The following is a 27,563-nucleotide window of genomic DNA, read 5'->3' as shown; positions in this document are numbered from 1 at the left end:
GTGATTCCTCAGAACAGCAGTACAATGTGTTAGAATGTGTTAGAAATGTGTTAGAAACATACAGATTGTCTGGACTTATTCCCCACCACCTGAATCAGAAACTCCGGCAGGGGGACCCAGAAATCCCTATTGCTCCAAGCTCTGTGAGTGACTCTGATGTGCTGAGGACTGAACCACTGCTTGGGGCAGTGAAAGTCTTCCTGGACCCAAGCTCACCCAACCACTCCTGCTGAATCACCAGCAGATTTTCTGTTCACTTCTGAACCCAATCACAGTTGAAGGTGATGGAATTACCTTGACTGGCTTTAGACTAATAATTTGATATAGGGTAAGAGAGTAAATGATGATGTCTCTTCGTCTCTCTCTCTCAAGCTATATCTCTTGCTATTTTGCTGGGTTATCTTGCACATCTTCCAATCAAAGAAGTAATTTCCTGATGGAAATTTGAACTGAGGCGAGAGGTTTTGTTTGTTTGTTTGTTTTCATCCAAGTTGACACTCTTGGGGTAACAATGACAAACTGTTACTTATACATTTTGTGCCCAAGGTCATGAAATCTGTGTGTTGACATATATCATCTCGATCCTTGGTAAAGGAGGAATTAACTGTATTATTTTCACAGAAGTAGAGAAATTACTTCTGAAAGTCACAGAGTAAGTGACTCAACTCAGACATGAGACTTAGACTGGGCACGATCTTTCAAACAAAATGACCTCAGGAAACCAAGATAGGTATAGCACGTTCAGCTGTGCAAAATGCATGCTGTTTACGAAAGAGAAGTTTTAAGCGATAATGTCAATAATATGAGATCTGCAGTGTTAAATGACTTTCAGTGCCACTTCTCCATTTTCCCTTCAAAGATCCTGGGACAGTTGTGTTTTTGTTTGTTTGTTGGTTGGTTTGTTTTCTCTATATGCCTGAAAACAGAAAGAGTGTCTTATCTGGCTGCTCAGTCTTCTACACTGCTTTACTCATGGGTGGGACTCAATAATCATATGGTCATTAAATGAGGAAAAAATAATCCACTAAACCTCCTCTAGGCCTGAGCAGCTGATGGATAGAATTAAATTGTATTGATTGGCCAAATTAAAATAGAACTCAGTTTCCACCAGTTTATAAGAGAAATTGTAGAGCAGTGCTAGCCAATAGGAATTTCTGCAAGGATGGACTATTCTATAGCTGTGTTGCTTAACAAAGCAGCCACTAACTACATGTGGCTATTGAAATATGGCTAGTGCTACTTAGGAACTGAAGTTTTTATTTAAGTTAAATTAATTTCAATTTAAATAGCCACAGGTGGCTTTTGGCTACCATATTGAACAGCATAGTTCTAGAATCCTTTCAAGTTTTTTATACACAACCCTCTTACCTAAGTTTCTAAAAATGTCGGGGTGTTTTTATGTGTATATGAATCAGTCCTTGTCCTGCAAGGGCCATAAACGTGAGACCAAACTTTGGGACCACACTTCACACTTTCTGAATTCCACATGCCCTCATGCTGAACTTCCTCACTTCTTATGTAACTTCTGAACTCGGAAATGTGCAGCCAGATACACTTTTCTGAGCCATGAGGACCTTCAGGGCTCTAGTCTTCACAAGGGAAGATGATAGTTATAGCAGGACATCACAGAAGAACTGTCTGAGTGGTGAGTATCGGAGCCCTTCAGAGCAATAACACCGCTCTCTTCCACAAACACAGGCAGACACATGGGTGTGTGGCCAAGGACACGCACTGTCACAGAAGCTGTTGGTGCTCATATTCCTTGGACTTCACCACTTCAGTACAAGAACAAGATCTTAGAAGCTGAGTTAAGATGGAAATTCCTGTTCAAATTATTTGTTGGGTAGTGATCTCTGGAGAGAGGTTAAGCTGGAAGGCAGCAGGTGGTGGAGGAAGCCAGCAAGATATATGGTTTCAACAGAAGTGTAGCTTCCTTCGGATGCCAAGGGAAAGCTCTGGACCACAGATTGCACCATGAATATCAGTCTGCCTTGAAGCACTGGGAACCACATTCTGAACCTTGTATTCACCCATCACTGGTAGTGATGGGGACGGAAAATCGTAGCTTCCCAGGCAAAAAGGCTTCTGTTTGGTCAAGGGCCAATCTCTGGAGGAGGGAACAGACAGCTCTAGCTGTCAGCCAGCATGCAGCTGGGGGCACCTCCATCTGCTAAAGGGGATCAGAGTGGAGCCCTAAGGATGTCCCCAACAGAACCACTGTCAACCCCCATAATTACACTTTCACTTTTCTGCCTTCTTATTTTCTTAAATTGGAGTATAGTTGATTTACAATGTTGTGTCAGTTTCAGGTGTACAGCAAAGTGGTTCAGTTATACATATATCCACTCTTTTTTAGATTATTTTCCCATATAGGTCATTACAGAGCATTGAATATAGTTCCCTGTGCTATACAGTAGATCCTTATTAGTTATCTGTTTTATATACAGTAGTGTGTATATGTAAATCCCAATCTCCCAATTTATCCCTCACCCCCTTAACCCCTGGTAACCATAAATTTGTTTTCTACACCTGTAACTCTATTTCTGTTTTGTAGATAAGTTCATTTGTACCCTTTTTTTAGACTCCACGTATAAGTGATATCATATGATATTTGTCTTTCTCTGTCTGACTTACTTCACTCAGTATGACAATCTCTAGGTTCATCCATGTTGCTGCAAAGGGCATTATTTCATTCCTTTTTAAGGCTGAGTAATATTCCATTGTATATATGTATCACACCTTTTTTATCCATTTATCTGTTGATGGACATTTTAGGTTGCTTCAATGTCCTGGTTATTGTAAATAGTGCTGTAATGAACATTAGGGTGCATGTATCTTTTTTTTTTGCATGTATTTTTTTGAATTGTGGTTTTCTCCAGATATATGCCCAGGAGTGGGATTGCTGGATGATATGGTAGCTCTATTTTTGGTGTTTTAAGGAACCCCCATACTGTTCTCTATAGTGGCTGTACCAATTTACATTCCCACCAGCAGTATAGGAGGTTCTCTTTTCTCCATCCCTCTCCAGGATTTATTGTTTGTAGATTTTTTTGATAATGGCCATTCTGACTGGTGTGAGGTGATACCTCATTGTAGTTTTGATTTTCATTTCTCTAATAATTAGTGATATTGAGCAACTCGTCATGTATTTTTTGGTCATCTCCATGTCTTCCTATACACCAACAATGAAACATCAGAAAGAGAAATTAAGGAAACAATCCCATTTATCATTGCAACAAAAAGAATGAGACACCTAGGAATAAACCTACCTAATGAGGAAAAACACCTGTACTCAGAAAACTATAAGATACTGATGAAAGAAATCAAAGATGACACAAACAGATGGAGACATATACCATGTTCTTGGATTGGAAGAATCAATATTGTCAAAATGACTATACTACACAAAGCAATCTGCAGATTCAGTGCAATCCCTATCAAATTACCAATGGCATTTTTCACAGAATTAGAAAAAAATATTTACAATTTGTATGGAAACACAAAAGACCCTGAATAGCCAAAGCAATCTTGAGAGAAACCAAAACCAAAACCAAAAACAGAGTGAGAGTGGAGGAATCAGGCTCCCTGACTTCAGGCTCCACTACAAAGCTACAGATATGAAAACCGTATGCTACTGGCACAAAAACAGAAATATAGATCAATGGAACAGAATAGAAAGTCCAGAGATAAACCCACACACCTATTGTTACCTAATCTACCAAAGGAAGCAAGAATATACAATGGAGAAAAGACAGTCTCTTCAATAAGTGGTGCTGGGAACACTGGACAGCTACATGTAAAAGAAGGAAATTAGAACACTCCCTAACATCATACATAAAAATAAACTCAAAATGGATTAAAGACCTAAATTTAAGTCTAGATACTCTAAAACTCTTAGAGGAAAACATAGGCAGAACACTCTGTGACATAAATCACAGCAAGATCTCTTTTGATCCACCTCCTAGGGTAATGAAAATAAAAACAAAAATAAACAAATGGGACCTAATGAAACTTAAAAGCTTCTGTACAGCAAAAGAAACCATAAACAAATTGAAAAGGCAACCCTCAGAATTGGAGAAAGTATTTGCAAATAGAGTGACCAACGAGGGATTAATCTCCAAAATATACAAACAGCTCATGCAGCTCAATATCAAAAAACCTAACAACCCAATCAAAAAATGGGCTGAAGATTTAAATAGACTTTTCTCCAAAGAAGACATACAGATGGACTTCTCTGTGTTCTCGGCTTTCTCTCTGTGGCTTAGACACTGCCGTGCACTCCAGCCGCCTTCAATCAAAAGTTGACCCCAGTGTCCTCCTGCTGTGTTGGAACAACCCAAAGTGCATTCTGCACCAGTGAGACTGAGCTCACCCACAGGGCTGCCTGGCTTGCCGATGCACCATGGATTGGATGCCCTTTCTTCCCTGCCTCATCTCCATTCCCCTCACCTGGCTTCCTGCGGTCAGTTTCCAAATGAACTACTTCCACGGAAATCCCTGTCTCCTAATTGACTTCTGGGGAGCCCAAACTAAGTCGTCCACAGAGAGTGCTGCTGTCCCGCACCCCCACCAGGCATTGCTCCTGAGGCAGCCTTAATCATGATAACTGGATCTCATTTGGATCCAAATTCTCACTCCTTTACATAAATCTCCTCTCATGATTCTCTTTTTTTTTCCTGCAAACTGGCCTCACTGGGGCCACTCCACATCTTCCTACAATTTTTTTACCTGTTTGAAACCCATAGGGTGTTTGGTCAAGTTCCCACTTACTTTTCCACCAGGAGGCTCCCTAGTCCCTAAATAAATGTGCAGATAGAAGTGTAGGAGCCCTGGCCGGGGCCATCCAGCAACAGCTAGGTCCTACCCCACATGCCCAGGGGAAAAGTGTGATGTGTAGTGTTCCAGACAATAACCTCCCAGTCTCAGAAGTCCTTTCCCAACCACAGGTCCTGTTATAGATTGATGATAACCACACACTGAGTGAAGGTGCAGGAAGCTACCAGCATGTTTGTGAATGTTGTTTTCACTCTTATCCACACATAAAGTAAAATATTTATGGGGGAGTCTCTCTGCCTTTCTCATTATCATCACTAGGTCGTTTTGTCCCTGAAAAATCTCCAACCTTGGCTTACAGAGGCACCAAATGTTTAATAATTAATGGTGCAGCTAGTCATCCAGTCTAACCTCCCAGTCATTTGTGAGAATGTGCTTGTAGCTTTTTAAGGCCTTGTGTAAATGCAGGGGGGGGAGCACACATCTTGGAAACCCATTCTCTGCTGGGTTTACTTTACGATTTTTTGTTGTTGTTGTTGTTGTTGTTTAAATGGCCAGGCTGAGTGTACTTAAAACAGATTAGGCTTAACAATGCTAGGTGTATGTGATTATCTTAGCTCTTGTTGATCTTGTACTAAATTAACTCTCTTTTTTAGAATAATAGTTGTAAAATATCACTTAGCAGAGACCTGTATATAATCTGTTTTGTGCCCATTTCCGGTGTGTAACATCAATCAAGTTTCATTTCCCTTTCTGAGTTAGAAGTGGAAGTCAGTGTAGAAATTGAGGAATTTCTACCTTATCTACAAGTGTTCCTGTTTCATGAGCAGAGCCTACTGAGCCTACCTGAGCATGTGAAGTTAGGTATAAGCTCTATGGTATACGGGGTTGAGCAGGGAGCGGGTCTCTTGTCTTACTTGGAGTTCTCCATAAGAGTAACTACCTGCTTGCTTAATACCTTGGTCCATGTTGAAACCTCAGGCAGGGACGAGAAATCTACAGAACTGGGTTGGAAAACAGTCTCTCCATATAATCCGGATAAACTAGGTGACCCTTAAACCTGGTTTATTCCCTAGTAAATGGAAGTTAAAAATACTATTGCAGGGACTTCCCTGGTGGTGCAGTGGTTTAGAATCCGCCTGTCAATGCAGGGACACGGGTTTGAGCCCTGGTCGGGGAAGATCCCACATGCCACGGAGCAACTAAGCCCATGCACCACGACTACTGAGCCCACGTGCCACAACTACTGAAGCCCATGCGCCTAAAACCTGTGCTCTGCAACAAAGAAGCCACCGCAATGAGAAGCCCGTGCACCGCAACAAAGAGTAGCCCCCACTGGCCGCAACTAGAGCCGACATGCAGCAACAAAGACCCAATGCAGTCAAAAATAAATAAATTTATAAAAAAATAAAATAAAATGAAAAAAAATTACCATTGCTGATTGCTATGAGAATCAAGTGAGACCTGAAAAAGAGGTGAAGTGTGAATTATGTTTCTAGAGAGAATTGCTATTATAAAAAATAAGGAAGAAGGCAAGCATGCTCTGTCCATGCTGTTGAGAGGCCCCACAGCTGAGTGGTTAAGAAATGGGGCTCGGGGTCCCAGTTTTCTGGGTTTGAATCCCCTGTTCTGCCACTGACCCCTTGTGTGATCTTGGAACAGTTGACCAACAATTCTGGCCTCAGTTTTTCCTTCTGTCAAATGGAATAATGATAATAATACCAATCATGAAGAGCTTCCGGGATGATGAGTGAGTCCATGTCTGCCAAGTGTCTGGGGCAGTGCCGTGTACTGAGCAAGGACAATCCAACTGCTAGCTAGTATTGTGAGTGAGTGAACACTCCAAGGGCGTGTAGAATAGGGGTGCTGAGAAGAAGTAAAAGGGTTAACTGGGAGCGAAAAGAAGTGTCCAATCAAGAGAAAAGAGGGGTATTTCTGAATTCACAAATTTTTAGATTTCCTGGGAAATTGTAAGTTTGACTTTAAGTTTCCATCTGTGCTTAGGGGTGGGTGACTGGGGATCAAACTGGAGAAGACTGCCCATCTTTAGATCCAGAGGTGGTTTCATGCTGCTTTTTTGTTTGTTTGTTTATAATCATCAAGAATAGCATGTTGGAGGGCTTCCCTGGTGGCGCAGTGGTTGAGAGTCCGCCTGCCGATGCAGGGGACACGGGTTCGTGCCCCGGTCTGGGAAGATCCCACATGCCGCGGAGCGGCTGGGCCCGTGAGCCATGGCCGCTGAGCCTGAGCGTCCGGAGCCTGTCCTCCGCAACGGGAGAGGCCACAACAGTGAGAGGCCCGCGTAACGCATAAAAAAAAAAAAAAAAAAAAAAAATAGCATGTTGGATTTAAGCTAACCTGGACCATGAAACAAATCAAGAATTCAACCCTTCTTAGTAAAATAGTATAACTGAAACTTTAGAAGCTATTTTCTCCAATGTTTCCTAAACCACTCAGCATGTCATGAGCACCTTTCTCAAGATACAGATTTCCAGGTTTAGGCCCCTGCATAAGTTAGCAAGGAGTAGGCCAAGGAATCTGTCATCTTCACAGGCACTCCAGGTGTTTTCTGATGATTGAACACATTTGAGAATCTCATCTAACCTAACCTCAGAGGCAGAGCTGGGTCTAGAACCAAGGCTCTTGATTCTCAGTCCCATCTTTTCCCCCAAAGTGAATTCACACAGCATGTAGGGTATGATGTTTGGGCTGTGCTAAGAATAAACTAAGTTATAGCCTGCAAATCATTCTAGACCCCCTGTTCTAGATGCTATCAAAACCTAAGGTGGGGTTACATTTCCCTTAAAATTATAATTTTCCTTTAAATGTCCATTAAATTCCTTTTGATTCAATCTGTAGAGATTATGGGAATTGTAGTTCATGATTATTTATATCGCAGTCACAATTACAGAGAGCACTGCCTTAGTTAACACCTGTAACTTGCCAAACGCAAGTACCTGTGTGTATGTTACACCTCGATCTAGATAACAGTTCAGAGACAGAAAGCTAATGTGGGCACTGTGTGTCTTAAAAACAACTGCAAATAGTATCTTCAGGCTACTCTCATAATTTGTGAAAACATGCTTATTGTTTGGTGGAAGGAGTAAAATGTTTACCATAGCAACCATGGCAAACTTGGATGTCTTGCCTATTAGCTGTAATGCTGGGAACACCATCAACAGCAGGGAAAAAGTCCTTGGCAATTATCACGCAGACAGTGCCCCTCCATTTTAAGAGCTTAGGCTGAAGCTCCTGGGTTTGGAAAATTCTTAATTTGATGTGTTAATGAATGCTAACATCAGCAATTTCATTTTTGTTAATTTTGGGGTGGGGTTAATAAACTAAGGTTTTTTACTGTGGGCAAAAGGGTGATGTGATTTTCTTTAGACAGACTTGAAGAAATATTTTTAGCAATAGCTTTTTGTTTTGTTTTGTTTTGCTTTGGTTTGGGTCAGTCTCCTGTGATTTTATTCTTTGCAAGGAGGTTGGAAAAGTTCCTTGTTATTTTATTTCCTTTCTTCCATCATTTACATAAGTTCTTATCATATGTAAATATGATAAGAATAATTAGAATAAATGAAGGAAAAACTGTAAAGCATGACTAAGGAGTCTAGTTGTGGACAATAGGAAGGTAAAGAGAAATAGTTAAGGTTTGAGGATTTTCATTTCAAAAACTGTGATGGTCACACAAAGAGTTCTATATTATACCACCAAATGTCAGATTGCTACATATATTCTTTATGCAATAAGCCATGTAAAAATGGGTCTCAGTTTATAAAAGAAAGACATGCTGATAATAGAAGATGTTACATGCAAAGAACATAAAAGAATAAAATTACTCATACTTTCATCACTCAGAAGAAATCACCATACACATTTCTTTTCAATCATGTTTTAATATTGTTGAAGTCATATAGTTTACAAAGCCTTGCTTTTTTTCACTTAAGAAGAAAGAGGTCTCATGAAATGGGCAGGAGAAATTAAGTGGAAATCAAAAGTAGGTTCAGAACAATTTTAGATTTCTTGGAAATGTAATATCTCCTCCTTCTTGGACCTCTCTGCCAGTTTTGAGAAGTTGGGAGAGGGTAGAATAGATTGGGAATCGTGGACATATTGGTGAAGACAGGGTTCATTGATTAAAAAAGTACTTGTGGGGCTTCCCTAGTGGCGTAGTGGTTGAGAGTCCACCTGCCGATGAAGGGGACACGGGTTCGTGCCCCTGTCCGTGAAGATCCCACATGCCGTGGAGCGGCTGGGCCCGTGAGCCTTGACCGCTGAGCCTGCGCATCCAGAGCCTGTGCTCCACAACGGGAGAGGCCACAACAGTGAGAGGCCCGCATACCGCAAAAAAAAAAAAAAAAAAAAAAAAAGTACTTGTGGGCCTAGCAGCTCAGAATCTCTGCTCAAATATCTCCTCCCAGTCCTTTTCCCCCTTCTTGATTTTCTGGTTTTTAGAAGCCTTTTTTTCTGTTACATAAGAGTCTCAAATAGCTGTGCTTGCATCCTGAGTTCCAGGTGTTCTACACTTTCTGGACCTCAGTTTCCCCAATTATAATATGGGCATTATTCTATTTACCGGGTACCTTTGTATGTATTAAGGTAGGTTAAACTGCAGTATCAAATAGATTTCACTACACAATAGCTTAAACAAAATAAGTCTTTAGTTCTCATTCATATTGTAGTTTACATGTGATGATGCTGGAATTTGGCATCTTTCCATGCTGAGGTTCTGCCGTCTTCTAGGTCCTTGTCGGCTGCATCCATCAGTGGTAAAAGGGGAAAGCAAGTGCGGAAGAGACCCGATGGCCTGCAGGTGGCACATCTTCCCACTCACATTTTTCTTGGAGAGAATTTGTCCATAGGGCCACAACTCGAAAGGTACTGAGAGCTGAAAAGTGTAGTTAAGCCATGCACCCTCTGCAGTCCTATTACTACAGAAGGAAGAGAGAACAGATATTAGTGAATACAAGCAGTACTGGGTATTCATGTCTTGCAAAACACATAATAAAGGACATTCCATGGTAGGGGATGAGCATACTTCTCTTTCTTTCCTTGCATTTGTATCTTGTCAGGGAAGTGAAAACAAAATGTTGTCAAACAAAAGTACTGTTGCCAAAATTCAGCCTCTGTATACCAGTGCCGGATTGAATCTCGGAGACAGACATTTGGGTGAAGTAGAAAGGGATAGCTTTATCACAGGGCACCAAGGAAGGAGTCCAGGGCAGCTAGCACTTAAAAGACCCGAACCCCTGAAGGTTTTCAGGGAAATGGTTTTTATTTTTTACTTTTTTTGCGGTACGTGCGCCTCTCACTGCTGTGGCCTCTCACGTTGCGGAGCACAGGCTCTGGACGTGCAGGCTCAGCGGCCATGGCTCACGGGCCCAGCTGCTCCACGGCATGTGGGATCCTCCCAGACTGGGGCACGAACCTGTGTCCCCTGCATCGGCAGGCGGACTCTCAACCACTGCGCCACCAGGGAAGCCCCTGGGAAATGTTTTTAAAGACAGGGTGAGGGAGGGGGGTTGTGGGGAGTGTGATCAGCTCGTGGACATTCCTCTGATTGGCTGGTGGTGAGGTCATTGGGAGTCAGCATCGTCAACCTTCTGGTTCCAACAGGTCTGGGGTCTATGTGCTTATGGGCAGCATTCAGTTAACTTCTCCCACTTGTTGGGGGTTTCAGTATCTGCAAAACAGCTCAAAGGACATGGCTCAGAATAGTATCTACAGTCCTTGAGGGGGAACTAAAGTCCTTGACTTTGTTTAATGGCTAAAGTGTTATTATTTGTCTTGCTTGACTATTTTCCTTTATGAGTTTTCTGATTTCTCTGATTAAATTTATTCTTTGACTAAAGTTTTTCTACAGACAAAAGGCAAGCAGAGGACATTTGTGGTGGTCTATTCTGGGAAGGCCTCATAGTGTCCTACTCGGCTACAGTACTAGCTATTTATTGGGATGAAATCGATGAATGTGCCTTATGGCCAGAGTAGGGCCCATCTCATGTTCTCTGCTCCCTTTGCCCACTCCCAGATGATGACAAGCTATCTCTGCAGTGGGCAGCCAGTGGGGACTCAGAAAGTTCTCAGTACCAAGGAGGGGTCCAGTTGAGTCCTCCTGAGATGGCAAGAATGTAAACTGGGCCATCACTAAAATGATTTTCAGTGGCACAAGTTGAAATCAAAAGGGACTTATTGGTTAACGTCTCTAAATTAAAATTCCAATGAATCACCCAACCTGATGCCCTGAGCAAGGTTCTTAACAAAAGGGCTACTTTCTTTCTTTCTTTTTCTTTTTTAATTGAAGTATAGTTGATTTACAACATTGTGTTAGCTTCAGGTATACAGCACAGAAGTTATTCATAATATATATCTCAGTTATACATAATACATATCTATTTTTTTTCAGATTCTTTTCCCTTATAGGTTATCACAAAATGTTGAGTGTAGTTCCCTGTGCCATACAGTAGGTCCTTGTTGGTTATCTGTTTTATGTATACTAGCGTGTATATGTTACTCCCAAAGTCCTGTTTTATCCCTCCCCCACCTTTCCCCTTTGGTAACCGTAAGTTTGCTTTCTATGTCTGTGGGTCTATTTTTGCTTTGTATATATGTGGATTTGTAGCATTTTTTTTTAGATTCCACATATAAGTGATATCATATGGCATTTGTCTTTCTCTGTCTGACTTATTTCACTTAGTATGATAATGTCTAGGTCCATCCATGTTACTGCAAATGGCATTATTTCATTATTTTCTAGGGCTGACAAATATTCCATTGTGTAAATATACCACATCTTGTTTATCCATTCATCTCTCCTTGGACCCTTAGGTTGCTTCCATATCTTGGAAGCTATTGTAAATTAGCTTATGAATATTGAATATTGGGGTGCACCCATGGCATACACATTCTACAATAGGTCCCACTCAGGATTCAGATGTCTTGTGGACCCTTGAGTCAGGAAGAATAAATACGGACCTCTTTATACCTATGGGAAATGAAAACAGAACACTTATGCCACAAGTCTTCCAAAGAAGCAAGAGTTCATATTGATCTTCTGCAAAGTTCCAATGTGTCAAATAATAAAATTCTGTGGCTCAAAGGCTTTGGTCACATATCAGAATGTTGCTGTGTGTCAAACATATAGAATCACAAGGAGACCCAGGGATGAGGCCCTCTTATGTCTCTCTGAGATGTTGCATGTGCTGTTTCCTTGGCCTGGGTTGGTCTCTCCAACTTTTTCTCTGTCTCACTTTGTTTGCTGGGGAAACAGCTTTCAGCTCCACTGTCACTGTCTCTAGGGCTTTCTGATCACCTACCTAGGCATTCTGTCATCTGTTCTCATACTGAACCTTGTGTTCACCTCTCTGAAGGCTCTCTTTCACATCACATTACACATTTCTGTGTGTGTGTGTGTCTCTCTTCAGTATCGAGCAGCCTCCTGGTGCTCAGTGAGCATCTGTTGAATGAGTGAACACTAACCTCTCAAAGGCATAGTCAGTGATCATGCATCTGCATCCACAGAAAAATGTCTGGTCCACAGCAGGTTCACAGCACGTATTTAGAAAGAGCTAAAGATCAGAGAAAAGAAAGGGAGGAATGGAAGAAGAAAGCAAAGAAGGAAGGAAGGAAAGACCAGTCAGGAAGGGGGTATAAGGCATGTTAAAGGTTAAAGTTGTAAAAAACTTACAAAATAGGTGACATCCCTTTAGGAATCCAGAAGATGAAAACTGTAATAACTGAGAAAAGAGAGGATGAATTATAGAGGAAACAGAATTTGAGATGAATATTAAACCATGAAAGGGAATTTGATGGAGGAGGAGAAGGAAAATTGGGTCTAGAATGTTCATTGCAGCACTATTCACAACAGGCAAGACATGGAAACAACCTAAATGTCCACCGACAGATGAATGGATAAAGAAAATGTGGCCTATATATACAGTGGAATATTACTTAGCCATAAAAAGAATGAAATAATGCCCTTTGTGGCAACATAGATGGACCTAGAGATGATCATACTAAGTGAAGTAAGTCAGACAAAGACAAGTATCCTAAGATATTACTTACATGTGGAATCTAAAATATGATACAAATGAACTTATTTACCAAGCAGAAATAGACTCACAGACATAGAAAACAAACTCATGGTTACCAAAGGGGAAACATGGGAGGAGGAGGAATAAATCAGGAGCTTGGGATTAACATACAAACACTACCATATATAAGATAGATAACCAACAAGGGCCTACTGTATACCACAGGGAACTCTACTCAACATTCTGTGATAACCCATATGAGAAAAGAATCTGAAAAAAAGTGGATATACGCATATGTATAACTGAATCACTGCCATACACCTGAAACCGACATGACATTGTAAATCAACTCTACTCCAATAAAATTTTAAAAAAGAAATACCAGGGGTTTATGAAGAGAGGCAGACATATTTTGGTTACAGACACCTTAACTGAACACTGTTTTGTTTTGTTTTTTTTCTTCCTCTGTGAGCGGTGACAGTCGCGGCTCTGTGAGATGTTGCTGCAACTCTCTCTCTCTGATCCTCTTCCAGGAACTGGTGGTTGGTCCCCAGCAGATTCCAATGCTCAGCAGTGGCTCCAGATGGACCTGGGCAACAGAGTGGAGATTACAGCAGTGGCCACGCAGGGAAGATACGGAAGCTCTGACTGGGTGACGAGCTACAGCCTGATGTTCAGTGACACAGGACGCAACTGGAAACAGTACAAGCAAGAAGACAGCATCTGGGTAGGACAAATTTTCTCATCAGCTGAATAAAACTGAGATGCCCTCATGGTAGCCAGTGAACATTTCTGTCATTTTCCTCTATCCAGATTGCCGGTAGCTTGATAACTGTTGTGTACCCATTCAGAAATAATTAGATGATATCTAGGTCCTATCTGCAGCATGATGCCAGTTCCTAGGGAAATGAGGATGTCTGTTGCAAAGAGTTTAGTGTTTTCCTCCTTTTCTGGTAACTTGGGGATTTCACTGACTGGGCCTTAGTTCTTTCAGGGATAAAAAGAGAACTACAACATGGAAGTCTGATCATTGACAAGAATGTATTGGTTGACGGAGTATGTGTTTATTAAATATTTACCTATTTTTTAACATCTTTATTGGACTATAATTGCTTTACAGTGACTTGTTAGTTTCTGCTTTATAACAAAGTGAATCAGCTACGCATATACATATATCCTCATATCTCCTCTCTCTTGCATCTCCCTCCCACCCTCCCTATCCCACCCCTCTAGGCGGTCACAAAGCACCAAGCTGATCTTCCTGTGCTATGTGGCTGCTTCCCACTATCTATTTTACATTTGGTACATACATAACTGAGCTAATTGCATCATGACAAGGTATGTAAAGTGCCTGGTACATAATAAGTAAATATTTAGTAGTGTATATATGTAAATATTTATTTATTATGTACCAGTCACTTTACATACCTTGTCATAATACAATTAGCTCAGTTCTGTACCTCGACCAAAGTTGCCCAGTTGATGCACCTTGGTCCGGTAATCCACAGCCTGGTCCGGTAATCCACAGCCTGGTCTGGTAATCCACAGCCTGGTCCAGTAATCCACAGCCTGGTCTGGTAATCCACAGCCTGGTCTGGTAATCCACAGCCTGGTCTGACTTTAAAGTCATTGTGTTCAACTGCCTATTCAAGTTTTGAAAACAATTTAAAATGTTAAAAATACAAAACAAATATAGAATTTAGAATGATTCTGCCTTTATAAACAATCTGCAGCTTGGAAGTAAAAGACAGTTTGGTCCAGGTTATGAAAAAAAAAAAAAACCTGTGCCTTCCACAACCCTGGACCCAAGCTCTTGACCCCAAAAGGTGAGTGAAAGGCTGTCCCCAAATTACGAGGTGAGGAATTGGAGGTCGAGGCAGGGGCAAAAGGCACCCAGGGGAGACCTCATAGACTTACACATCAAATAAAATAATGTGTTGGTTCAGGTCACTTTTGCTTTGGGAAAAAACCTCACCAGATATTTACTTTTTTCTAAATGTGCATAGGAGGTGAAGATTTCGCAGTTGCTAACATTAGCTTTCCTTCTCATAATGTCCTTAATTGTTTTCCCTCTTAAATCAATTACAATTACACTTTCAAATTGCTGCTGTTTACACGTACATTTTTCTGTATTCGTCTCACTCTGCTGGGAAAACAAATTCTATTTTATATTCATTGTTATTTGTTAATTGCTTACCCATCACTATTCATAATTGAAAGTAATAGTAAACTGAGGATTAAGATTAGTTATGGCAGATTGAAACCGGAGAATATTATAATGGTCATCTTTATCTGGAGTGGCTTGTAATATTAGGTGGTAATATTTATGGAGAGCATGGGTTTTCTTCATTTTACAAATAGTCTTTTGGGGACTATTCTCTTTTTTCCTCAATTTTGAAGCCCCCATAAATTTTACAGGTTTTTTTTTTTTTTTTTTTTCCTCGGTATGTGGGCCTCTCACTGTTGTGGCCTCTCCCGTTGCGGAGCACAGGCTCCAGACGCACAGGCTCAGTGGCCATGGCTCGCGGGCCCAGCCGCTCCGCGGCATGTGGTATCTTCCCGGACCGGGGCACGAACCCGTGTCCCCTGCATCGGCAGGCGGACTCTCAACCGCTGCACCACCAGGGAAGCCCTACAGGGTTTTGGTTTTTTCTTTAGTTTGTGTTTAGTTTGAAAAGATAAATAAGCACACCTTCCATTTTGAGGCACAATTTTAAGATTTTATGCTGACTTGAGAGGGACAAATAGATGTGGTGTTATTTATTTGCTTTGGCATTTTCAATCAGAACTGGTTGTTTTTCAGATTGAAGTTTTGAGTTCTTTTGTCTAAACTTTTATAAAACCCAGAGTTTCATTTTCTTCAAAATCAAATGACTTGCTTTTGCCCTGTCCTGTGGATCAGGATGTATTTCAAGAATGGACAATTTCTCTGGGCTAGTGAACAGCGGGCATAAGGCCTATTTCACTTTCTTGCCCCTGTTGGTTTGCCTGTGCTTCCACAAAACTCCAAGCCCGTTGAAGGCAGGGGCCTGTTTTATAAGTCCTAGTAGGCTCCATGCCTATCATTACTGGACACGTAGCCTGAACTACATTTTGGATGGCTATTACAAGAACTGCAGAATTATTAGTGCTTACAGAATTGGAGGGGAGGACACTGTTCTCGTGCCTGTCCCTTTCCTCACCTCAGAATAGCGTTGGCCTTTGGGAGGAGGCAAAAGTTGCTGGGCGGGCAGAGGGGAAAAGGCAGGGAACCGTTGTGCACAGGAAGGTGGTGAGTTCCAGCTAAGGCCTCCCCAGAGACATTTCCAATGCCTGCAGGGCCCTTGGGAGGGGAGGCAGCTTCAGGACCAACCTGACAGATGCAAACCCCAGGAGGAGGAAAGACGTGGGGAGGGGTCTTTGCCCCTCCAGTGACATGGGCAGGGACATGGTGGTAAGTCGTGCATACTAACAAGGTGCAAATTTTGAAAAACAATGCGTGTCCCCTCGTATCACTATCGAGGGAACTAACGGCTACCAAAGACCCACTGCACATGGCATTTGTACACAAATGCCATTCCGTATACTTAAAATGGTGTTATAAATTCTGGAGATTCAGGGTTCAGAGACCAACCCAAGCTCACATAACCAGACACTGGTGAGGCCAGAATACAAACCAAGACTGATTCCTAACTATACTTGATTGCAGAAACTGTGCTTTCTATTTCTTCTTTACTACACTTGAATTTGTTTTCTAATTTTCACAGAACTGATTTATCTTTCTCACCTTAGACTTTGCCAGGCCCACTCCAGAAGAAGAATGTTAAACCCTATTGTGTATTTCACGTGCTGCTAAAATTTAAAAGTGAGAAAGCACTAATACTATCTATTTCTCTATATGTTATAAATAGTGCTCAAACTCTCTGAAACTATATAGGCCTTACAGAATACCCATCAAACAGAGACTCAGAGTATTTTACCAAACATTTCATGAACATGTATAAAATCTGACTTGTGCCTAATTTGCATTGGTATTTCCACCAGATTATGTTATTGAATGAAAAGGTTACCTTGAGAGTTTTTCTTTTTCTTTTAAATATAAAATGATAAATCAGACTATAGTTTCACCAAAGTTAATCCTGATAAACAAGATAAAAGCAGTAGCCAAACAAGAGGGTTTTATAAAACTCTCTAAATGGTTCAACTTTTCAGAAAAAAGTCAGTACCCCAAAACATCAATACCAAGTATTGACTTAATTAAGCACTGTGTATCACAGAAATAGAAAAATCGCTTGAATGAGACTTTCACAAGGTCTTTTGAAGATCTTCAATTTTCAGATGATATGGAGTTTGTAATGTCTTTAAAAGTTGATTTACCAAGCAATACAACTATAGCATACTCCTTGGATAGGATATCAATTTGTTAATACTCAAGAGATTTATTTTATTTTGCAAACTTTACTTCAGAAAAAGAATCCTGGAAATATACCTGTCCAATATACAGTAGCAGATATTCGTGCTCTAAAAATCCAATTTGCAGTTTCTAAACTGGCTCTGAATGCAATGTTCACAAATGAGGCCACCAAGCAGCCATATAGCAATGCATTATGATTTATAAATAAACCAGAGTCCTCACTTCACTAAATAATCAGGTGTGAAGGATTATAGTAGTGGGACTACTACTACTAGCAAGACAAACATAGCAAGACATTTAGAATCTTAGCACATACAAAATCTCTTTCTGGTTGGCTTGTAGACATGCCAAAATAACAAAAATATTAAGATTCGAACTCTGAGCAGCAACTTCAGCCAACGTTCAGTAAGGTGGATCACTTGATTTGGTACATAGGAACCTCTAACTCTTTAAATCCACAGAGACCAGAGTCCTGTTACCAGTCATTTTGAAAGATATTCCAGGAGAAACACTTACCATCCCTATTAAATCCACAGATTACCTTTTCAGTCCTGTGTCTCTTGTATGTCAGTGTTCAAACCCTTCATGAATCCACCTATGTTTCCTGCATACAACATGTACATGTTCCAAACATACATTCTCCTCTATGGGCATTGCTACTTTCCTTTATACTCTGCTACTTATCACTCTGAAATTTCAAAGACAGACCCCAATGTGTGTGTTTTAATATGAGACCCATTTTTATTTTTTAATTTGTTTTATTGAAGTATAGTTGAATTACAATATATGTTAATTTCTGCTGTACAACAAAGTGATTAAGTTATACATGTGTATGTATTTGCTTTATGTTCTTTTCAATTATGGTTTATCACAGGATATTGGATATAGTTCCCTGTGCTATACATTAGGACCTTGTTGGTTATCAGGAGCCCTATTTTTTTTTTTTTAACATCTTTATTGGATTATAATTGCTTTACAATGGTGTGTTAGTTTCTGTTTTATAACAAAGTGAATCAGTTATACATATACATATGTTCCCATATCTCTTCCCTCATGCGTCTCCCTCCCTCCCACCCTCCCTATCCCACCCATCCAGGAGGTCAGAAAGCACCGAACTGATCTCCCTGTGCTGTGCGGCTGCTTCCCACTACCTATTTTACGTTTGGTAGTGTATATATGTCCATGCCACTCTCTCACTTTGTCACAGCTTACCCTTCCCCCGCCCCATATCCTCAAGTCCATTCTCTAGTAGGTCTGCATCTTTATTCCTGTCTTACCCCTAGGTTTTTCATGACATTTTTTTCTTATATTCCATATATATGTGTTAGCATATGTTATTTGCCTTTCTCTTTCTGACTTACTTCACTCTGTATGACAGACTCTAGGTCCAACCACCTCATTACAAATAGCTCAATTTTGTTTCTTCTTATGGATGAGTAATATTCCACTATATATATGTGCCACATCTTCTTTATCCATTCATCCGATGATGGAAACTTAGGTTGTTTCCATCTCCGGGCTATTGTAAATAGAGCTGCAATGAACATTTTGGTACATGACTCTTTTGGAATTATGGTTTTCTCAGGGTGTATGCCCAGTAGTGGGATTGCTGGGTCATATGGTAGTTCTATTTGTAGTTTTTTAAGGAACCTCCATACTGTTCTCCATAGTGGCTGAACCAATTCACATTGCCACCAGCAGTGCAAGAGTGTTCCCTTTTCTCCACACCCTCTCCAGCATTTGTTGTTTCTAGATTTTTTGATGATGGCCATTCTGACTGGTGTGAGATGATATCTCATTGTAGTTTTGATTTGCATTTCTCTAACGATTAATGATGTTGAGCATTCTTTCATATGTTTGTTGGCAGTCTGTATATCTTCTTTGGAGAAATGTCTATTTAGGTCTTCTGTCCATTTTTGGATTCGGTTGTTTATTTATTTGTTATTGAGCTGCATGAGCTGCTTGTAAATTTTGGAAATTAATCCTTCGTCAGTTGCTTCATTTGAAAATATTTTCTCCCATTCTGAGGGTTGTCTTTTGGTCTTGTTTATGGTTTCCTTTGCTGTGCAAAAGCTTTCAAGTTTCATTAGGTCCCATTTGTTTATTTTTGTTTTTATTTCCATTTCTCTAGGAGGTGGGTCCAAAGGGATCTTGCTGTGATTTATGTCACAGAGTGTTCTGCCTATGATTTCCTCTAAGAGTTTGGTAGTTTCTGGCCTTACATTTAGGTCTTTAATCCATTTTGAGCTTATTTTTGTGTATGGTGTTAGGGAGTGATCTAATCTCATACTTTTACATACTTTTACACCACTTATTGAAGAGGCTGTCTTTTCTCCACTGTATATTTTTGCCTCCTTTATCAAAGATAAGGTGACCATATGTGCATGGGTTTATCTCTAAGATTTCTATCCTGTTCCATTGATCTATCTTTCTGTTTTTGTGCCAGTACCATACTGTCTTGATTACTGTAGCTTTGTAGTATAGTCTGAAGTCAGGGAGCTTGATGCCTCCAGCTCCATTTTTCGTTCTCAAGATTGCTTTGGCTATTCAGAGTCTTATGTGTTTCCATACAAATTGTGAAATTTTTTGTTCTAGTTCTGTGAAAAATGCCATTGGTCATTTGATAGAGATTGCATTGAATCTGTAGATTGCTTTTGGTAGTGTAGTCATTTTCACAATGTTGATTCTTCCAATCCAAGAACATGGTATATCTCTCCATCTATTTGTATCATCTTTCATTTCTTTCATCAGTGTCTTATAATTTTCTGCATACAGGTCTTTTGTCACCTTAGGTAGGTTTTTTCCTAGATATTTTATTCTTTTTGTTGCAGTGGTAAATGGGAGTGTTTTCTTGATTTCACTTTCAGATTTTTCATCATTAGCATATAGGAATGCCAGAGATTTCTGTGCCTTAATTTTGTATCCTGCAACTTTACCAAATTCTTTGATTAGCTCTAGTAGTTTTCTGGTAGCATCTTTAGGATTCTCTATGTATAGTATCATGTCATCTGCAAACAGTGACAGGTTTAATTCTTTTTTTCTGATTTGCATTCCTTTTATTTCCTTTTCTTCTCTGATTGCTTTGGCTAAAACTTCCAAAACTATATTGAATAAGAGTGGTGAGAGTGTGGCAATCTTGTCTTGTTCCTGATCTCAGTGGAAATGCTTTCAGTTTTTCACCATTGAGGACGATATTGGCTGTGGGTTTGAAATATATGGCCTTTATTATGTTGAGGAAAGTTCCCTCTATGCCTACTATCTGCAGGGTTTTTATCATTAATGGGAGTTGAATTTTGTCTAAAGCTTTCTCTGCATCTATTGAGATGACCATATGGTTTTCCTCCTTCAGTTTGTTAATATGGTGTATCACTTTGATTGATTTGTGTATATTGAAGAATCCTTGCATTCCTGGGATAAACCTCACTGGATCATAGTGTATGATCCTTTTAATGAGCTGTTGGATTCTGTTTGCTAGTATTTTGCTGAGGATTTTTGCATCTATGTTCATCAGAGTTATTGGCCTGTAGTTTTCTTTATTTGTGACATCCTTGTCTGGTTTTGGTATCAGGGTGATGGTGGCCTCGTAGAATGAGTTTGGGAGTGTTCTGGAAGAGTTTGAGAAGGATAGGTGTTAGATCTTCTCTAAATGTTTGATAGAATTCGCCTGTGAAGCCATCTGTTCCTGGGCTTTTGTTTGTTGTAAGATTTTTAATCACAGTTTCAATTTCAGTGCTTGTGATTGGTCTGTTCATATTTTCTATTTCTTCCTGATCCAGTCTTGGCAGCTTGTGCATTTCTAAGAATTTGTGCATTTCGTCCAGGTTGTCCATTTTATTGGCATAGAGTTGCTTGTAGTAATCTCTCATGATCGTTTGTATTTCTGCAGTGTCAGCTGTTACTTCTCCTTTTTCATTTCTAATTCTATTGATTTGGGTCTTCACCCTTTTTTTCTTGATGAGTCTGGCTAATGGTTTATCAATTTTGTTTATCTTCTCAAAGAACCAGGATTTACTTTTATTGATCTTTGCTATCATTTCCTTCATTTCTTTTTCATTTATTTCTGATCTGATCTTTATGATTTCTTTCCTTCTGCTAACTTTGGGGTTTTTTTGTTCTTCTTTCTCTAATTGCTTCAAGTTCAAGGTTAGGTTGTTTATTTGAGGTGTTTCCTGTTTTTTAAGGTAGGATTCTATTGCTATGAATTTCCCTCTTAGAGCTGCTTTTGCTGCATCCCATAGGTTTTGGGTCATCATGTCTCCATTGTCATTTCTTTCTAGGTATTTTTTTATTTCCTCTTTGATTTCTTCAGTGATCACTTCGTTATTAAGTAGTGTATTGTTTAGCCTCTATGTGTTTGTATTTATTACAGATCTTTTCCTGTAATTGATTTTTAGTCTCATAGCGTTGTGGTCAGAAAAAATACTTGATACAATTTCAATATTCTTAAATTTACCAAGGCTTGATTTGTGACCCAATATATGATCTATCCTGGAGAACGTTCCATGAGCACTTGAGAAAAATGTGTATTCTGTTGTTTTGGATGGAATGTCCTAAAAATATCAGTTAAGCCCATCTTGTTTAATATATCATTTAAAGCATGTATTTCCTTATTTATTTTCATTTTGGATGATCTGTCCATTGGTAAAAGTGAGGTGTTAAAGTCCCTTACTATGAATGTGTTACTGCAGATTTCCCCTTTTTTGGCTGTTAGTATTTGCCTTATGTATTGAGGTGCTCCTATGTTGGCTGCATAAATATTTACAATTGTTATATCTTTTTGTTGGATTGATCTCTTGATCATTATGTAGTGTCCTTCTTTGTCTCTTGTAATAGTCTTTATTTTGAAGTCATTTTGTCTGATATGAGAATTGCTTCGCCAGCTTTCTTTTGGTTTCCATTTACATGGAATATCTTTTTCCATCCCCTTACTTTCAGTCTGTATGTGTCTCTAGGTCTGAAGTGGGTCTCTTTCAGATAGCATATATATGGGTCTTGTTTTTGTATACATTCAGCCAGTCTGTGTCTTTTGGTGAGAGCATTTAATCCATTTACATTTAAGGTAATAATCAATATGTATGTTCCTATTCCCATTTTCTAAATTGTTTTGGGTTTGTTATTGTAGGTCTTTTCCTTCTCTTGTGTTTCTTGCCTAGAGAAGATCCTTTAGAACTTGTTGTAAAGCTGGTTTGGTGGTGCTGAACTCTCTCAGCTTTTGCTTGTCTGTAAAGGTTTTAATTTCTCCATCAAATCTGAATGAGATCCTTGCTGTGTAGCGTAACCTTGGTTGTAGGTTTTTCTCCTTCATCACTTTAAATATGTCCTTCCAGTCCCTTCTGGCTTGCAGAGTTTCTGCTGAGAGATCAGCTGTTCACCTTATGGGGATTCCCTAGTGTGTTATTTGTTGCTTTTTCCTTGCTGCTTTTAATATGTTTTCTTTGTATTTAATTTTTGACAGTTTGATTAACATGTGTCTTGGTGTGTTTCTCCTTGGATTTATCCTGTATGGGACTCTCTGTGCTTCCTGGACTTGATTAACTATTTCCTTTCCCACATTAGGGAAGTTTTCAACTATAATCCCTTCAAATATTTTCTCAGTCCATTTTGTTCTCTTCTTCTTCTGGAATCTCTATAATTCAAATATTGGTATGTTTTATGTTGTCCCAGAAGTCTCTGAGACTGTCCTCAGTTCATTTCATTCTCTTTTCTTTATCCTGCTCTGCAGTAGTTATTTCTCATATTTTATCTTCCAGGCCACTTATCCATTCTTCTGCCTCAGTTATTCTGCTATTGATCCCTTCTAGAGTATTTTTAATTTCATTTATTGTGTTGTTCATCATTGTTTGTTCCATCTTCAGTTCTTCTAGGTACTTGTTAAATGTTTCTTGCATTTTGTGTATTCTATTTCCAAGATTTTAGATCTTCTTTACTATCATTATTCTGAATTCTTTTTCAGGTAGACTGCCTATTTTCTCTTCATTTGTTAGGTCTGGTGGGTTTTTATCTTGCTCTGTCATCTGCTGTGTTTTTTTCTCTCTTCTCATTTTGCTTACCTTACTTTTTTCGGTGTCTCCTTTTTTCAGGCAGCAGGATCGTAGTTCCCCTTGTTTTTTGTGTCTGTCTCCAGTGGCTAAAGTTGGTTCAGTGGGTTGTGTAGGCTTCCTAGTGGAGGGGACTAGTGCCTGTGTTGTGGTGGATGAGGCTGGATCTTGTCTCTCTGGTGGGCAGGACCACTTCTGGTGGTGTGTTTTGGGGTGTCTGTGGACTTATTATGATTTTAGGCAGCCTCTCTGCTAATGGGTGGGGTTGTGTTCCTGTTTTGCTAGTTGTTTGGCATAGGGTGTCCAGCACTGTAGCTTGCTGGTTGTTGAGTGAAGCTGGGTGCTGGTGTTAAGATGGAGGTCTCTGGGAGATTTTCACCATTTGATATTATGTGGAGTTGGGAGGTCTCTTGTTGACCAGTGTCCTGAAGTTGGCTCTCCCACCTTAGAGGCACAGCACTGACTCCTGGCTGCAGCACCAAGAGCCTTTCATCCACACGGCTCAGAATAAAAGGGAGCAAAAGTAGAAAGAAAGAAAGAAGGAAGGAGAATAAAATAAAATAAAATAAAGTAAGGTAAAATAAAATAACGTTATTAAAATAAAAAAATAATTATTAAGAAAAAAATTTTTTTAAAAAGTAAGAACAAACAAACAAAAAAATGGACAGATAAAACCCTAGGACAAATGGTGGAAGCAAAGCTCTACAGACAACATCTCACACAGAAGCATATACATACACACTCACAGAAAGAAGAAAAGGGGAAAAAATCATAAATCTTGCTCTCAAAGTCCACCTCCTCAACTTGGGATGATTTTTTGTCTATTCATGTATTCCACAGATGCAGGGTACAAGTTGATTGTGGAGATTTAATCTGTTGCTCCTGAGGCTGCTGGGAGAAATTTCCCTTTCTGTTTGTTCGAACAGCTCCCAGGGTTCAGCTTTGGATTTAGCCCCACCTCTGTTTGTAGGTTGCTGGAGGATGTCTGTTCTTCGCTCAGACAGGAAAGGGTTAAAGGAGCCGCTGATTCGGGGGCTCTGGCTCGCTCAGGCCAGGGCGAGGGAGGGGTATGGAGTGCAGGGCGAGCCTGCGGCGGCAGAGGCCGGCATGACATTGCACCAGCCTGATGCTCACCGTGCGTTCTCCCGGGGATGTTGTCCCTGATTCACAGGACCCTGGCAATGGCTGGCTGCACAGGCTCCCTGGAGGGTTAGTGTTGAGAGTGACCTGTGCTCGCACACAGGCTTCTTGGTGGCGGCAGCAGCAGCCTTTGGGTCTCATGCCCGTCTCTGGGGTCCGTGCTTTTAGCCGCAGCTCGCACCCGTCTCTGGAGTTCCTTTAAGCAGTGCTCTTAATCCCCTCTCCTCATGCACCAGGAAACAAAGAGGGAAGAAAAAGTCTCTTGCCTCTTTAGCAGGTCTAGACTTTCCCCCGGACTCCCTCCTGGCTAGCTGTAGCGCACTAACCCCTTCAGGCTGTGTTCACTCTGCCAACTGCAGTCCTATCCCTGCACTCCGACCGAAGCCTGAGCCTCAGCTCCCAGCCCCGCCCGCCCTAGCAGGTGAGCAGACAAGCCTCTCGGGCTGGTGAGTGCCAGTCGGCACCAATCCTCTTTGTGCCCTCCGCACCCCTGTTGCTGTGCTCTCCTCCGTGGCCCCGAATCTCCCCACCTCTGCCACCCAGAGTCTCTGCCCATGAAGGGGCTTCCTAATTGTGTGGAAACCTTTCCTCCTTCACGGCTCCCTCCCACTGGTGCAGGTCCCATCCCTATTCTTTTGTCTCTGTTTTTTCTTTTGCCCTACCCATATACGTGGGGGGTTTCTTGTCTTTTGGGAGGTCTGAGGTCTTCTGCCAGTGCTCAGTAGGTGTTCTGTAGGAGTTGTTCCCCGTGTAGATGTATTTCTGTTGTATCTGTCATTGTTGCTAATCAGCCTTGTCTCACTCCTCGGGCTTTAATTCTCTTTGTCTCAATCTAGGGTACTGGCTGGAGAGCCTTCCATGAGCTATAAAAATTTGGATATACTTTCTTCCTGCCAGTGTTGGAGGGTCTCTTGCAGAGGTGGAGCGTGGCTTAGTCTCACCATGAGGACAAGGACACTGGCAGCAGAAGTTCTGGGAAGTACTCCTTGGCATGAGCCCTCCCAAGGTCCCGAGCCCTATTTTTAAATCACCTCATCCACGTTGTTCCTGATTGATCTTGGACAAGTTAATCAGGATCCTTTTCCTCTTCCCATGACCCTGGAGTACATTATCTGAATATGCTGCATTTTATTAATATCCAGTTTACAGTTTTCTCTTCTAAAATCTTGTTGCCACTTCCCAAATATGTCAGCCATCTGGTCTTGTTTGATAGAATCTTTTGGCCTGGATGATATGATGGTCTCTGATTTTCTGTAGCTTTCTGGAGTCTGTCTATTATGAAAGGGCTTGCATATGCTACTTAACACCTTTCTGACATAAAGGTCAGTTGAAACAATGGATTATACATTTAGGTCATCAGTTTCTCAATTTCACCCTTGAGTGCCTTCTAAACGTTCTGGGAGAGGCTCTCTGATCTTCATGATTTATACACATTTATTCTGCCAATTTGGCCTAAAACATCCGGAGTACTGATCACTGTCTGACATCGTATTTTAAGCCTACCAATTTCAGAAAACAATTTAAGAGTGAGAATCTCATTACCATCAACATATATCTTTTCAACTCTCATGAGACACCAAACACCGTGCTGTGTATTGGGCATAACAAGGGGCTTGAAGATGTGGTCAATCCCTCCCATGAATGCACAGAGCCATTAAGGACATGCTGCAACACAGCCTATGTGTAAAAGTAGCACCAGTGGCAGTTCAGATACACGATGCTGTCAAGGTGTGCTTGGCGGTATATGGGTGGAAGCTGCTTTGATGAATGGAAAAAGCAGGGACCATGTTTAAGTTCCTTTGGCTTCCTGGAAACTACAAAATGTGGTCTGCCTAATAAAAATTCCATAAAAGGTAGGAAGGCAGAAAGAGGAAATAGTGGGGAAGGAGGAGTGTTCAAAGCAGGAGTGTTACCTAACTGAACTTGGGTCCCCTTGCCCATTGCACAGCAAAGCCCATCTACTGACGCTGGGTTGTGATGGAGGAAAGTACAGTGTTTATTGCAGGCACCAAGCAAGGAAGACAGGCAGCTCATGCTCAGAAGACCTGAAGTCCCCAATGGCATTCAGGGAAGTGTTCTTAAGGACAGTGTGAGAAATATGTGATCAGCTCATGCATCGTTCTCCAGCTGGTTGATGGTGAGGATATAAGGTGATGTTCCAGGGTTCTCAATCATCAACCTTCTGGTTCCCAACTGTCTGGGGTCTACACACTGGTAGTTAGCATGCAGTTATCTTTTTCCACCTGATGGGAGTTTTAGTATCTGCAAAATAACTCAAGGATATGGCTCAGGATGCTATGGCCCTTGAGGAGGAACTAAAGGCCCTTGACTTTGTTTTATGGCTAAACTATTATTATTTTGTCTGGCTTGACTGCTTTCCTTTGTTTCTGCATATTCTCACTTCTCTGATTAAATTTGCTCTTTGGAACTCAGGCAAGGCCTAGGTGGCTAAGGCTTTCCTACAAACAAGAGGGGGGACATGGAGGTCTGTCCGTAGGAAGGCCCCACAAGGTCCTGCTTGATTTTAGGAGAAATGCTATAAGCACAATCTTAAAGGAAGATGTATAAGTATTGAAGACACACAAATTAATAAATTTAGATACAAGATTTCCCCAATCAGTTATACAAGGTAAACCTGGAGAATGAAGCTCGCTAGAGACTGTAAACTACTAGTATCACCATATCTTCTTTGGCTACAGACCAAAGCAAGTAACTCATTGTGTGTTCATCATTTTGTTATAATATTTTTTTTTGTTAAATCACAAAGACTATGTATAAGAAAATACTCTTAAATACATTTTTCATAATTTTGTTAATACTTTTTTCCTCTACTCTCTCTCTCTCGCACAGATATACACCTAAGCTTTTAATATAGCTATTCATTTCCTAGTTGGACATTGTTAAAAAGTCTTTTCAGAGCTTGGCATGATCAGAATATTGCCCCTGATTTAATGGAGACCATCAATGCAAGAGCGAGTCATCACCATGCACCAAGTCAAGGTGAAGAGAAATGCACAGGCTTTTGATTAGGGTCAGATTCCAGTTTTACCATTGGTTGCTCATATGGCCTTGAAAATGTTACTGAACCTCCTTGGAGTGATCATTGTTTCCATCCATGGCAATATATATTTAGAACCTTCCAAATCCTTTGCATCCATTTCTTTACACTTCCCTGCTCAGAACCCTTGG

The 27,563-nt window shown here is 40.6% G+C and overlaps 1 protein-coding gene across 2 annotated transcripts in view; it reads left to right on the top strand.

The window, feature by feature from the left end:
• CNTNAP5 (contactin associated protein family member 5) overlaps positions 1-27,563 on the top strand; it is an 881,675-nt gene that overhangs the window by 221,527 nt on the left and 632,585 nt on the right. For both annotated transcript variants that reach the window (XM_065881152.1, XM_065881151.1), the window contains exon 3: positions 13,337-13,530. In XM_065881152.1, coding sequence (XP_065737224.1) covers positions 13,337-13,530 — 194 coding nt within the window. The remainder of the gene's footprint in view (positions 1-13,336; positions 13,531-27,563) is intronic.

This window comes from Phocoena phocoena, chromosome 7 (genome assembly GCF_963924675.1).
Source record: "Phocoena phocoena chromosome 7, mPhoPho1.1, whole genome shotgun sequence".
Lineage (NCBI taxonomy): Eukaryota > Metazoa > Chordata > Mammalia > Artiodactyla > Phocoenidae > Phocoena > Phocoena phocoena.
The sequence above is the reverse complement of the archived record's forward strand: the minus strand, read 5'-3'. Positions and strand labels throughout refer to the sequence as shown.